Source organism: Phaethon aethereus (genome assembly GCF_964289735.1).
Source record: "Phaethon aethereus genome assembly, chromosome: 3".
Lineage (NCBI taxonomy): Eukaryota > Metazoa > Chordata > Aves > Phaethontiformes > Phaethontidae > Phaethon > Phaethon aethereus.
The window spans coordinates 86,366,047-86,381,150 of NC_138576.1; the positions used below are offsets into that span (position 1 = coordinate 86,366,047).

At 33.4% G+C, this 15,104-nt stretch overlaps 1 protein-coding gene across 1 annotated transcript in view; it reads left to right on the forward strand.

Moving 5' to 3' along the window:
* The window catches only part of RYR2 (ryanodine receptor 2), a gene marked incomplete at both ends in the record, with an annotated part of 428,112 nt that overhangs the window by 374,042 nt on the left and 38,966 nt on the right, over nt 1-15,104 (forward strand). The window contains 6 exons of the mRNA XM_081998040.1: nt 557-636; nt 2,697-2,773; nt 4,078-4,151; nt 11,569-11,649; nt 12,629-12,717; nt 14,432-14,560. Of these exons, the coding sequence (XP_081854166.1) occupies nt 557-636; nt 2,697-2,773; nt 4,078-4,151; nt 11,569-11,649; nt 12,629-12,717; nt 14,432-14,560 (530 nt within the window). The remainder of the gene's footprint in view (nt 1-556; nt 637-2,696; nt 2,774-4,077; nt 4,152-11,568; nt 11,650-12,628; nt 12,718-14,431; nt 14,561-15,104) is intronic.

Sequence of the window (15,104 nt, forward strand, 5' to 3'; positions counted from 1 at the left end):
TTTCAGAAGTGTAAATGATGCTTTTGCCCTTTAGACACTATCTTACTCTAAGGTTTGATGCTCTCATTGTCTGTTCTGTGATGTGTTTCTATAGTAGTGATGTTTTAAAAATTTCTGTTTACAAATTTCATTTACTGTAACTAAGTGTTTTCAATCACTGTCATTTTCTGAAGAAACAGGAAAAAGATATCTAGACTGGCATGCAGAGGAGACATATTGTTAAACTTGAAACCTAGCTTAAAATTGTGCACCCAGCCTTAAATCAACTGTTGGATGCTCTAGCGAATGAAACATGATTTATATTCGTTGAGCTCAGCTCTTCCTGTCTTATATCTGGCTTATTTTGTGTGCTGTGTATACATTACGCTATCTCTGTAGGCACTCAGGACGATACTAAGTCACACTAGAGATCATGAAAGAAAAATAGGTCTGTTTTACAAGAGAAACAAAAAAGCCTCTCCTGATAAATTACCATTTAAGTCATTGTATGGATAAGTTAATAGAACATTCTTATTTTTTTATATGATCTAAAAGCATATTTTAAAATAATTTTAAGGTGAGATGGGGCCAATGGTTGCAGCTACGCTAAAGCTAGGGATTGCCATCCTAAATGGAGGAAATTCTACCGTTCAGCAGGTAAGGTACTCATTTATTTTCACCCATTCTAGTCAGTATAGAACTTTATACCATGGTCGTTGCTATTGTAGTAGTGCATTATGTAATGTGACTATTTGTCAGATGCTGTTTATCGTACTCTTGTTCCCAGAAGAAAATAGTGTACAAAAGTACCTTGTTTGCTAGGTATATGTTTCTTATTCATATACACGTAATTAATCTACAGAATACAAGGCTAGAAGAAATTTGTTTTGCGCTTCAGCTGGAAGGGGGAAGTTTTGTCTGAAATCATTAACTTGTAGAGGAATTCTGTGGGAAGGAAGGATTTCTTGGGAGATTGTCATTGTTCTTTAGCCAGTAGAGAAAAATTTCTCATCTCAGTCTTCACAAAAAACCTCCAAAAGTTACACAACTTCAGAAGTCCTTAGCTTATGCCATGGACAGTCTTGGTGATAAAAGCAGAGATCTCAAACTTAATTTACTAATCTATAGTAAGATAATGTGGTGAGCAGTTGACAAGTCTGATGTGTTAACAGTATTCTGCACTGTTGAAGAGGAGCGACTGAAACAGAGTACGTTCAGTGTTCTGTAGTAGTTGAAGATTCCTGAGTCCAGAAGGCTTCATACCTGCCTTTACTACCTTGCTGTAGGACAAGCTGAAGCACACAGACAACTAGGAACAGTTAAGGTCCCAAGTTAAGCAACCACTTGAAACAGCTGAATGCAGCCGAAACTAACGCTCTTTTCAAGGTCTTTCATTACCAGGAATTGACCAGAAAGACCACAAATTGTGCAGAACAGTATCTGCTTGAACCATTGCGAGATCTTTGTGATGTTATGATATTAAATTACTTAGGAAAATCATGACATTTTTACATAGATATTTAATCTGGATTTGTAATACTACAAATGTAATACTATTTTTTTAAATTATTTGGGAAAGTCTTAACTAATCAGAATGCAGGAAACCGTTGTTAGTACATTTACAATAATACTAATACTACTAGTCTAAATTACATACTTACATAAAAGCATCAGTAATACAGTTAGAATTATTATTTTTTTTAGTTGCCTCATTTCTACCTGTTTTCCCCGGTGTTATGCTCACCTTTCCGATTTTCCTTTAGGTCCTAAGATCAACTCTTCAGTCTTCTTTGGGAAGAATGATATGGGTGGGGGGAGAGGTACAGAAGTGGTTTTGAAAAGTTGTCATCTTCATCATCATCATCTGGAGTTCTTTGCTTCAATTAGTACGGTGTTGTTGATGGGGATGTTCTTATTCAGTGATCTTGGGTCTACTTGGGGTTATGCTGATACGTTTTGCTAACACTGTCTGCTTTGGTGGTCTGTCATTTTGGAGGTTACTCATTATCCATTTTTCCTATTATTTTTGTTACTTGCCAAAAGAGTTTTACCTCATTCACAATGTGAATTTTTGTAGCATTCCTAGTAAGACTGATCTTTGAGCATTGTGATTTTTGTTGACAACTGGGACCTCTGGTATCACCCTATATCTTCACTCAACAACACATTGCATTCTAGAATCAGAGTTTACTCCGATTACTGAATAACTTCTTGTTGCAATCTGTTATCAGATAGTTATTACACATTACAATAAAGCTAAAACAGATTTAAAAATATTCACATGACTACTAACATGCTGTTGCAGCTAAAATAATCTAAAATGAAATGCAGTTACGATAAGCCCAGTCTGGTGCTGAAAGGGTAGTGTCAATACAAATTTGTGACCTAGTAATGGCAAGATTGTATTTATATTAAACACTAAATACTGCTGGCTGTATTCACTTTAGTTACTATCTTTATTTTCCATGTTTTAGAAAGGGGTATCCAAAATGAATGGATGAACTGCTTTTCTGTAAAGGATATGAGCATTAAATGTTGTTTTTATTTTTGATATCTGGATTTTTGTCTGCAAGACTCTTATCTAGTTTATAAATATTAGAGATATTTCAAAAGACCAGCATCACTAGTAATCTAGAGTCCATATAATATGAAGTTACCTAGATTAACACATTGTATAAATATTAATTCTCTGCATAAATTATTTGTGTTGACTGCAGAAAATGCTTGACTACCTCAAGGATAAAAAGGATGTGGGGTTTTTTCAAAGCCTTGCTGGTCTTATGCAGTCCTGCAGGTAAGAAAATACCTACTTTAAAAAAAAATACTATTTTGCATTTAGGTTTTATTCCACAGGGTTTATAGTTTTGGAAAGATCCTCTACATACTTTCTGCAAACAGCACCTGGGGACTGTAATGTTCTAGATTTAGGGTAAAGAACAAGGTGGTGCTCATGGTATGAAAATCTTCATATGATATGGATCTACCTTGGTAAAATTGCTCTACTCACAAATGTTTATGGCATTTGTGTCTACTTGAGATATGCTGGAAAACAACTCCGGAGTTAGGAGCATTCCTCAGGGGAAAATTCATAACTCTGGAGGTATCCTGTAATCCTGCAGAGATCAGGTTAATGATCAATGTTAGGTAATCATAAAGATTTTGGGAAAACTCAACTTTGTGAGAAATACTAATCGGACTTTTTAGAAGGTAGAAAAAGGAATGGAATATTGTGTTTTAATAAACTGTGGTGGTACTGTGACTTTTCTGTCATTTCTGCTTCTCGACAGTTTACATTGATTTTATATATATAAATATATATTTAAATGTTTTATGTATAATTCCTAAGAATAAACCATATCAATAAATAATGTATTAATGAACATAAAACATAGAACTAAAAGGGGCTTCCTGGATCAAGCAGTTCAATCTTCTGTCAAGGGTACCATGTTATATTCTTTTTTTTTAACACTGTCTTTGGCCAAGTTTCATTTTGAGATCAGTGAGGTTTCTTGCCAGCAGAACTACTGGTGTAGTTCATCTGCATTCATCTGACTTTCATAAACATTCTTGCTTATGAACAAAAGTTATCCATGGCTAGCTGACATGTTTAGCCACGAAAGGCAGAACTTTTCAGATTCACAAATGGAATATGTAAGAGTTCCTTAAATCTGGTTGGTTGAACACGTATTCATCTTTGGCAGCTTCATTTTTTCAGAATGTGGATGGAAAGGAATGCTGAGTGGAGCTAACAATGACATAGTTTCTTAGTGGACCTTGCTGCTTGGGATGAACTGGGCTATCACATAAAAGTAGTCAATAATATGGCTTCTTTGTAACCTGTAAAATGAGTATGTATATCCTAAACACACACATGCTCTTTTTTTTGGTGAATCATAAAGAGCTGAAGCAGAGCAAAAGCAGGTTATGTCTGTAGAACTGAGTTTCATAATCTTGTAGCAGACATATTAAGCCAGTGAAATGTATCTTCTTGACACTAGTATGATCATATACTTAAATGAAATCACAAATCCTTCTCTCTCACAAAATATTACATGTATTTAATTAATCACAGGACAAATGTAATTTTTCTCATTGCAGTGTTCTTGACCTAAATGCATTTGAACGTCAGAACAAAGCAGAAGGCCTTGGCATGGTGACTGAAGAGGGATCAGGTACTATCGATATAACAGAAATGATCTGTGAACTTTTCTCTTTTACATTTTCCAGAAGCAAGCTGAATTTGAAAGAACCCTGTAAATATATATGTATAGAGGCTGAAGCTAAAATATGATTCTTAAAAGTGGTTTATAATTAATTGGTTTACATAGGCCATGCTCGTTAATAGTAAATCACTAGCATGTGTTGAGTTTCAGACCGGTCTCAGAGGACTCTTACCCATCATTCTGAAGAAGTGAAGACATTACATTTAAAATCAAAAACAGATTCTATTTACCAACAGCAGTGTTGATGCATGTTAAACATTTTTTCAGATGTCCCTAACCAGTTTCAGCATAAACTAAAATTAAGAATTCCCACCTGATTTCTTAAACTGTCTTGGCTGAGATGAAAAACAGACAATTTAGTTAAGCTCTAAGTTAAATATTAGAGGTTGAGGGAACTGTATCTGCTGTTTGGAAGAGAAGTCTTCTGGGAAAACTTTTTCTTTGCAGTAATTCTTTTCTGTTTGTCTTTGGGGAAATATTACCAAATTTTCGCTTTACTTTTGACTTTGAACCAATTCTTTCTACCCTCTGTGTTGTCAGTTTGCTGTCAATTTCTTTCTTCTGTCTGACAGTAAATTCTACTATTCCCTTACTGCGATTGTCTGGAAACGTTAGGTTCATTCTTATGTGAGTTAATGGAGCTACCAAAGCACATTTTCTCCCCTTGTATTCAGTATTTTTTACAATACATTTTTATGTTTAAATCCTACAGTGACCTAATCTTTTAATATGTTTTTATCTTAAACACAAGGTAAAAAAGCTTTACTGTATAATCATTATTGCATTTGGGAGCTCATAATTCATACCTGCAACACTGCATATCTCATTGGCTATTGTGCCTGTAGCTTTTTTATGTGGCATATTTCTTGAATATTCAACTGCTTGTCTCAAATCAAAATCATGACCTATTAAATTTGACTGAACAACTTCAAGACCGATCATAACTGCTGCTTCTCCAAAAGTGCTCCCACAGTTTAAATTATAGATAAAATCCTGCTAGACTTATATGAGTAAACAAAATAAAGTGAACCCATGTGGATAAAATTTGGTCACAAGATTGTGGATTGAGCACTGAGGCAGCTGTCTGGCATATAAGGTTTTGGCCATTACTTTCATGTTTTACTGAAGATTATTCTGCACAATGTTTTGCTCTTTTAGAAAACATTTCTACTATGAAATAATTAAATGTAGTATTTATAATGTTGGATTTTGAAATGGACTGTCAAGATAATGTCTCATTTTTCTTTTGACCACTGCCTCTATTTCTGGAAGTGACTGATTTTGCATGCAAATATAAATAAATCTTTAAACGCTGCATAACTGACTCTACCTATGTTAGAGTATTTTTGTGCTTCTTCATTTGAGGTTTTTTTTTAATTTTCTGTTTATTTGATCTTTCTGGTTTAGTACAGAACTAATTTTGCCAAAACCAATACTAACTACATTTTGTATTTGCTAAAAACAATTTCTCAACTTTTTTTCTTTTTTCCTTGTTTCTTTTTCTTTGAACTAATTGTCCTGTCCTCCCTTCCTCAGTCATCACTCATGAGCGTGGTAATTATTAAAAACAACTGCCTATTCTTTATTTTTCCTGCTTTTAGCTTTGTGTCAGCGCTGTACAGATCCTGAATACGATTAGATTTTTTTGTTCCTATAAGACTGTTAAACTAGTGGGTTCTTTTCTATTGTTGTTACAATTGTGTATTCCAAAATTCTTGGTTTTTGTGTCAACTCTCCCCACTTTGTTCTTCCTCTCTTTCTCAGGATTTGCATAGTAACTGGCACACTAGATCTAAGAGCAGAAAGCTTTTCTAAACTCCTTTTTTTCTGTTCTTTTTTTATTTCTTTTCATTTTAGTGAGCCTAGTATTTGCAATGGATGAATGTTAAAAAAAAAAAACATACCTATACATACACAAAGCCTTGTGTTATAGTTCTCCTGTAGTATTTATGTCGTGTATTGAATGTGGCTTTATCGCTGCATTGATTTGTGCAAGCACAGGAAATCAGTGGTGGATCCAGTGAGGATTTGAGGGTGGTTAGTAAGGAGAGGACTTGCCACTGGCTAGGTTTAACTAATGCAGTCAGGGGTTGATGCAAGAAAGAGGTGGTGCATCGCTAATGTAGAGGAATCAATAATGTTTACAGGTGGTTCTTCCTTGCTATGAAAGCTACTTGATGTGTTCCGATACCTCAAAGGTACCTCACTTCAAGCAAAGGAAGAGCTTTGTAGGAGCAGTTGCCGTGAGATGTTCCTGTCACCATGAGAAATGAGAATTTAAAATACAAAGTCTGTATACCATTCAGCAGAAACAATAAGCTCAAACACAGCAGATGTTTTTTTCACTGGCCAAATGTTGTGGAGTGGGATGATCTGGATTTTTGTTTTCTCAGTGGAAGTTTTTTATTTGGCAGATTAACAAAATTCTACACTTAGGATCATGTGTTTTCGTTTTCTTTGTTACTGAGCAGCAGCAATGTCAAGATACAGTAGTGACACTGTCAAAAATTTCTTGGCACAAAGGGATGCTAACAGCACCTTTTTTATGTATTGATATCCAGCTATTGAAAATTCAAGAAAACAGAACAAAGTAAAGCGAAACCAAAAAAGACTGTACTTCTGCTTTTCAGAGTTACGTTATTCTTGATGCTATTCTACCTTCAAATAATAATAATTTTTTATATTATGAAGCACACCTTTTTCAATTCTTTGAAGTAGTTTACATAAGAGCTGTACAGGTGCTGGTATTAATACCTGATAGCATTATGAAAGCCCAGCCAGTGTCTCTGTGGAGAATCTCCTGTATTGAACAGTTTTGAAGTATCCTAGATTTTATGGGATACCTGAGATCACATATCTTTTTGCAATCCTGTGAATAACCATCTGTAAATACTACAAAGGAAGTACCAAAGATGTGGAAATGTTTTCTCCCGTTCCTTTTTTTTTGAGGGAGATACTCTAGGAGTAATGAATTAGTCCTCAATTAATGATAATTCTGTTGACTCCCAAGGGAATGATGGGATGTAAAATGTGCACTTTAGCCTGTTTCTCATGTCATCTGAATCTGATGCAGAAGCATATTAATGAGTAATTGTCATTGAGTTTACAACCTATAAGCCTGAAACTATTCTTGCCAAAGTCAAAGAAAAACTGATGTTGACACTTATGAGAATAGAGTCAACTTTTCCTCAAGGGAAGTCCTTGTTTCTGGTCCCATACCAGCCCTGGCAATCGTTAGAAAGCCCTGTACTCAGTCAACGTGGATGTGAGATTTATTGCTCTATTCCAACTGTTTCTTTGTGCTGTCTGCATTGTAAGCTCCTTGTCCTGATACTCCTCTGACTGGTACTACCTTCCCTTTCCAAACCCTGGAACCCCCACTGGTAACAACTTTGATGGTTCTTTAGCAACTGTGTTTCTTACTTGTTTTTGTGATGTACTCAGTGTTGTTTCTTCTGTATGTATTTTGTTTTGATTGTTCTGTTTCTTTTTCAAAAAAGGGGGGTTTCAAAGCCAAAGATGTGTAGAAATGTTTTTTTATCTTGCAGTAGTTTTTCATGTTTCATTTCAAAGTCATACTCTATGTTATTTCACTGTGAGTCAGAAAAGTCTTGAAAGTGCAATGTTGTTCTCCTTTGGAGAGACTTGATTTACTTATCATATGAAGTAAAAAATTTAAGACATTAAGTTTACACTTAGATTACCTTTTTTTTTTTTCTTTTTGTAAGGAAACCTCTATTTTTATTTTTAATCTTTTAATATTGTATCATGGCATTATTTTCTTCTCCATAGGTTTTAATGGTTTTAATTATTTTAATTAAATTTTAATTTTAATTTAATTTTAATTTAATTTTAATTTTTATTTTTATTTTATTTTTAATTTAATTTTAATTTAATTTTAATTATTTTAATTATTTAATGGTTTTAATTATTTTAATAAAATACAACTTTAGAATGAAATTTGATCTGATAATTAGGTCTTAAAGGACTTTCTATTAAACTTACTGAGAGTGGTACACATGCCATATAATAAATAGCTATAATGAAGGTACACATCAGGGCTATTTTCAGCCATTAATAATGTGAAATCAATAAATATGGTTTTGTCCTTCAGCAACCTAGTCACACTTAAAGTGAATGTTTAAATTCTGCGTGATCCACTGTAGCCTACGTTGAAGGCATGTTTTCCCCCTTTATATCACTATATTTGAATCAGTGTTTGTATTTGAAAGGGAACTTAAGTAGCTTCATTTCAGAGAAGTTGTTGTGTGTCACTTGGTGATAAAACAAGCGCTTTCCTTACTTGAATCAGATTATTGAAAAGTCACAGGCATGCAGCACTTGCAATCCAACCTAGTGTTGCCCAGGGCTTGTGATACATTCACTTGGTTTGTCATGCGAGACCTTTGCCCTTGCTTAACAGCCATCAAAAAGGAGCTCTGTTCCTTTCTGAAAGCTGAAAGTATTTGTACATTTCTGTAATATCACCATCAGACCAATGTTCCTGAGTAGTAATAGAAGTCAGATATTTTCTGCTGAGGATTTAAAAAAAAAAAAAGAGAGAGAGAATTATTAAACTTGGACACATGCACTTTCAAGGAAGAAAACCATATATTTCATTTTTCATTCAGTCTTATTTTCATTTCCTACATGATACCTCGGGTTCTATATATCACAAACACAAGGTACCAGTTTTGTAAACACTACAGGCTTAAAGCCTTCATGTATGTAGCCGTATCATTTACATACAGCATGAGCAATGGCAGCATTTTAACCTCTAAGCAAATATATGCCAGAATATACTTAATATCAACAGAAATTAAAGAACATGGTTTTGTGACAACCTGTCATACTATATGCAGTATGTATGTTTGTAAGTACATTATCTATGCTAATCTTTTTGTGTACTGGCATGAATTTGTGTGCATAGCAGCAAAGGTGGTTCTCTTAGATTTTATATAAAAAAATGGATCTGCACTTCAGTTCTGTAGTTGCCAGTGAGACACCTCTCGCAGTCAGTAAGTAACGTCTGAAAATTAAAATTCCTGTCAATGCCAACGTTGGTTTTAGTCAGATTTTGATCATCTGTAGAAACTGAAAACCAGGATTCTTTTAAATCTTAGTGTGGCCAAGCTGTTTGAAACAGGGGTTTTTTTGCTTCATTCTGAAATATGTAAAAATACTTCCAAAAAGAATGGACCTTTCAGTTTATGTGAAATTATGTACCTAGCACCTTCTGATTTTGCAGAATTTTGCAATAACTTGTATTCATTTTGTGATTTCATTACAGTGGAGCTAATTAAAAGAACCTTATTCTGTAGTCTTATTCATACAAATGACTTCAATTCAGTCATATCTTTATATGCAAGAAATACATGTTTGGACCCTTTATGAACTTGATTTTTCCAATTGTAATACATCAGCAATTTTCCTTGTGAGTTATGTTTTAAAATCATTGCCATCTCAGCAGTCAAGCCACATGCGTTGCATGTGTGAGGATACAGGCTCCACCAAATATTTGGCTTTCTGTAATGTTTATTTTTGTAAAATATAAATATTCGTCTAGATCAACAAAGTATGTGACTCCAGGTGTAACTTTAAGCATGATAGGAGTTCAGTTAAATTAAAAAAAATGAAAGTGACTAATCTGGCATGATATTCTGTACTCTGGCCTTTGGCCAGCAACATATTGAAAGTATCTTGAAGGGCTGAACCTGCATATAATGTTGAATAATATACTTTTGAGTGCACAGGTACCTCTTGATTCTGCCTTCTTGCTTTCTCGGGCATATATTGTATGTATACATTAATCAGCACTGTCAGAAACAGTAATTTATTTTTCATTGTTTTGTTAGCTGAAAGGGTGTTCAGTCTTCTTGTGACTGAAAAACTATGTATCTGGTATTTTTATTCATGACTTTGTGAAGTTAAAATTCTGAGCGTGTTTGTGTTTATGTATATTCCAAATTGTACTAATTACTGTTTACAATTCAGCTGTAATAATTTAATAATAATAATGTAATAATTTATAAATGTAGAAATTATAATTAGTTATCCATCAATATAACAGCATGTCAGTAATTGTTAAGGTAATTATTATTGTCTATAAACTTTTTGAAAAAAAATTTTTTTCTTTTAAATTTTAATTCATTTACTCTTCTGGTTTCCTTTTGTTCATGCACTAAAAACATCGTCTTTGTAGACGTGGCATTTTGAAGTTCAGATAAAAGCCTAAAATATGTCCCCGTTAAAAAAAATAATCTTTCAAATTCTTTTGCAGTTAGCTTACATTTTTATCTCCTTTCCTTTTGTTGTTTACAAATAGCACTTGGCCACATACTCAAATGATGTATATTCTTAAAAAGTAGAAGTTTTTATGGATTCCATTTTTGTTGCCATAACACATTCCAAGTACTTTTCCAAAGTCCTAAATGGAAATTTCCGTACTTTCAATAGGTGGCCTTTATTGTTCTGAACACCTACGCTGTTGTCTTTCTGTGTCATTTTATTAGCTGTTCTGCATTTTCCGCAGTCATGATTGTTTTCCAGTGTGAATGGTTGTTTCTCCCATGCACATGTCAGTGTACAAAGTTAACTGTATGTATTGATGTAATTGAAATAATGGTGTGTTAATTAAGGGCTTCTTAGTATACTGTTTCCTGTGAAGAATCAAAAAAATAATTTGAACCTTTATATGTTTGCATATTAGCTATTTACCAAAAAATGAACTGAACTGAAAGGCCTAATTCAGTAAAGCACATTGGCGTTTGTTCTAGTTCCTCATAAATTTATTGCTTTGTTTTGTCAAGGGAGAGAAATGCCCAACATCCATTTTATGTCAGCAGCAGACAGGTACTAAATCCTCAAATATTTCAGCCTAAATAATTCTTGAGAATCCACACAGCTGTAAATTTCATGGGTTATTTCAGAGTATTTTAAAATCTAATAGTTTATTTGAGGAATGATTTCTGTTACTGTTTGATTATGTCTCTTCCTGTATTTTTAAGAACCTTGTTTTGTGATGAATGGGAACCAAATTAATCCAATCGTAACCTTTGTATGTAATGCACCATTCATGCCCAGCAAAGTCAAACAAGAATGTAAATCATGGGTTATTTGTAAAATGTTGCCAAGCTCATTGCTGCCATATTTATAAATCAAAAGTTAAGTTTCATAATTTTTTTTTTTTTCAAACCAAGTTACTATCTGCCAAGCACAAGTCATATGTGCTTCAGATAGATTGGTGGTTATAAATTTTCTCTCCCCTTCTCTCTCTCTTAAGATTAAATATGGAGATTTTCTTCAGGGGCTGTGGGGTGTTACTTGGCAGCCTGTGATAATCTGCTTCCATCTGGCCTTTCTACAGGAGAAAAGGTGATGCAGGATGATGAGTTCACCTGTGACCTCTTCCGCTTCCTTCAATTGCTTTGTGAAGGACATAATTCAGGTTTGTGGGCAGGCTGCCAGTCAGCTAAGCCAAGGTGATGGTAACTAAGATAAAAGCTCTTCATTGCTGAAGGTTTGGCAGCCTTCATAAAATATTATGAAAGGTGGAGTAGCTGCTAGGCTGCACATGAAAGGAAAATATTTATATGGACTTAAACTGGCAGCTTTTTTAATCAGCTTTAACTTTGTAGAAAAAAATAATCTTTTCCAAAATGATGAGTTTTGGATCTTACCTACTCGGAAAGGTAAATTGATATAGGAAAATGTACATAGTTTATAACTTCTATTCAGTGAAGATTCAGAGAAAAAACATAATGGGAAGGTGTATTTATTGGTTTTGTGCATTTGTATGCTTTCCACTGTGCGCTATTTGGCACTAATTTCAGTTAGAATTGCATGTGAAATTACAACATACAAGACTTTTCTTGAAGAAGTAGCATCTATTTTAAAAATACTAAACCAAATTAAACAAAGACATGTTATTAAGCGTATTTTTATTATTAAGTAAATTTCCCTGTGTTCTCTGTGTCATTGTTGGGGAAAAAAAGAAGGAAGAAAATTGATAATTTTTTTTTAGCCATCAGACATGTTTAGGACTTTGTAATCAGGAATTGTATAATTATGTGATTTAATTTTGCTTTTGCTTAACAAAATATATACTAGGTGTAATTATGTTGATATTGATGGAGTTCTAGAGATGTAAAATTAGTCATAAATGAGATGAAAATAAAACCAAATTAAAGTTGAAACAGATAATCAAGCTTCTGGCTTTACTGTTATGTGATCTCTGTGCTAAAATTCTGAAACTCTTAACATGGTTTGTTGCCAAACAAACAAAAAGAAAGAGTTTAAGAAAAAGCTCCGTTCCTTTAAGCTATACTTTCCTAGATCATGTTAAATTGGAATTAATTTACAGGAGTAGTTTTGCAAGTCTCCAACACTTTCATAAATTTAAATTAAACTTTTATTTGACTTCTTAGATTTTCAGAATTACTTGAGAACTCAAACTGGTAACAACACAACTGTTAATATTATCATTTCCACTGTGGATTACTTACTGAGAGTTCAGGTAGGTTGACTTCTATACTAACTAAATAGATGGCAATAGTGACTTGCATCTATACAGTATTTACCTTTTTTTTTTTAAATATATTTAATTTATCTTGATCATAAGTCAGAAATTTGTATGTGGAGACTCTGTATTTCTTAATTTCTGTGGAATTCCCTTCAGCAATACATGGTTTGCCACCACAAAAGTTTTGTTTACAGCAAAATCAAACTTCATCTTTATCGCAAAATGTGCAATTTTATTAGAGGAGCACATGTATTTGTCGTGACATTTATTTTGGTCACTGTAACCCATGTTGATGAGAGAGGCTCTAATTCTCTACTGGTTACAGTTCTTTAAGAGTTGTTATTTCATACCGTGAGAGTCAAAGGTGACAAAAGTGTGAAAGACTGTTTTCAGCCATTGTATGCAAGAATGCAATGAAGTCTGTTATCCAAGGAGAGCAGGCAGAAGGTAGATACAGAATACCATTAGCCAGTTGTTGTCTGAGACTACCCTGTAACTGGAAAGTGTTTTGGATTTGTTCAAGTTAAGCTTCAGCCAGCTGCTTTTTCATCCGTGTTCTGATTTAGTCTGAGCACTGGGCTGCTGTATGGATAGTCATGGGCTGGCATGGAGTGCGCATAAAAACGGCGCATCATTTTTTAAGGAAGGAAAAAAATGGCAAAAAGGAAAACAAAAGCAGAAGCCTAGATTAAAAACTCTTCAACACTCTAATTTGAATTATCTCCCTAATTTTTAAATATGACACTGTATTGTTACAAACCAGTAGAAAGTAATGAAAAAAAAATCTAATTTGTTTCCAGATTGGAGCATGCCATTTTCATGTTTTTTGTGATAAAATTTAATAATTTTTACCTATTTTTTATAGGTAAAAAACATTTTGTAAAATGTTGCCAAACTCATGCTGCCATATTTATAAATCAAAAGTTAAAACTTCATAATTAATTTTTTTTAAAACCAAGTAACTATCTGCCAAGCACACGTCATATGTGCTTCAGATAGGTTGGTGGTGAAAAAACAAATTACCTATTTATTCTCTGAAATTATATTTTTTCAAGTTGAAACCTATTATTTCTGAAAACTACTGTGCATGATGATATATTTTATTGTGTTTTTTTTAATTTACTTGGTTAAGTTTTCCCTTTAGCCATTTATTTATCGTGTCTGAGAATTCCAGGCTTTGAAAATTGGTGGATTTTAAGTTGCTGCTGTTATTAATGTTGCTTTTTATCCTTTTGCATTCTGTGGAAGTTGTAGGGACAATACAATGATTTTCATTCCAGTGCTTGCTTTGTTGAAACTTTAATAAGCTCACCTTTGGGGAAGACGGAAAGAGGAATTATGCATACAAAGCAACATTTGCTCCCGCTATTGACTAGGTGTGAAGCACACAGTATAAAGAGGGATTGTTTAATGACGAGTATGCAGCGTTGTAGTACTACCGAGTTCTCCTTTTCAGAATGCATGCAGTAGTATTTCTAAGAGCAGATACCAACAGACCTAATTTTTTTTTTGAGGTTGGCTGTGTGGTTTTTTAACTATTTAGTTCTGTTTATTTGTTTTTGCAATGAAACTACAATTCTTGAAGTAATATTTGAGAGTCATTGGGGGATCATTTAAAACCTTTATAAACTAAATACTTTTCAGAAGTAGAATGCTATCTAATGTTATTTTTCTTAATCTCTTTGTGCTTCTCACAACTGTTTTTTAGGAATCGATTAGTGATTTCTATTGGTATTATTCTGGGAAGGATGTTATTGATGAACAAGGACAACGAAATTTTTCCAAAGCCATCCAGGTTGCAAAACAAGTTTTCAATACTCTTACAGAGTATATCCAGGTAAATTAGTTTAATTAAAAATCCATGGAATTGAAAGAAAATTAATCATACTTTTGGTATGAAGATTTAATGTAGCTAGATATAACACAGATAGAAATATAATATAGATGCATTTATGCTTCAACATTGTTTTAGTGCATTTATTTAAGTAGGAATTGAAGTTTTGAAATGTATATATAGCTGTCACTACTCTTTTGAAATCCTAGAAATTTAGTCAAACTTATAGTGATTAGTAAATAATCATCCTTTGGTTGTATGCAAGGTAGTAGAGTTTTTTCTTCTGTTTTATTTTTAATTTGGCCTAGATTGCAGCATTTGTTGTCCACTTTACAGTCTTTCCTTTTAATTCACTGAGAAACTAAGGTCAGTGCAAAGCATAGTTGCTATTTAGTCAATAAAACATTAGATTGTATTTTCTGTCAGGAATAAGGCTGTTTTAAGGCAACAATGCTGTGTTTGAAATGCTATAGTCACACATTACATTTGAAAATTGTAGAGATGTGCTTGAGGTAGACTCAAAATAATAAATGAGATTGGGATCAAT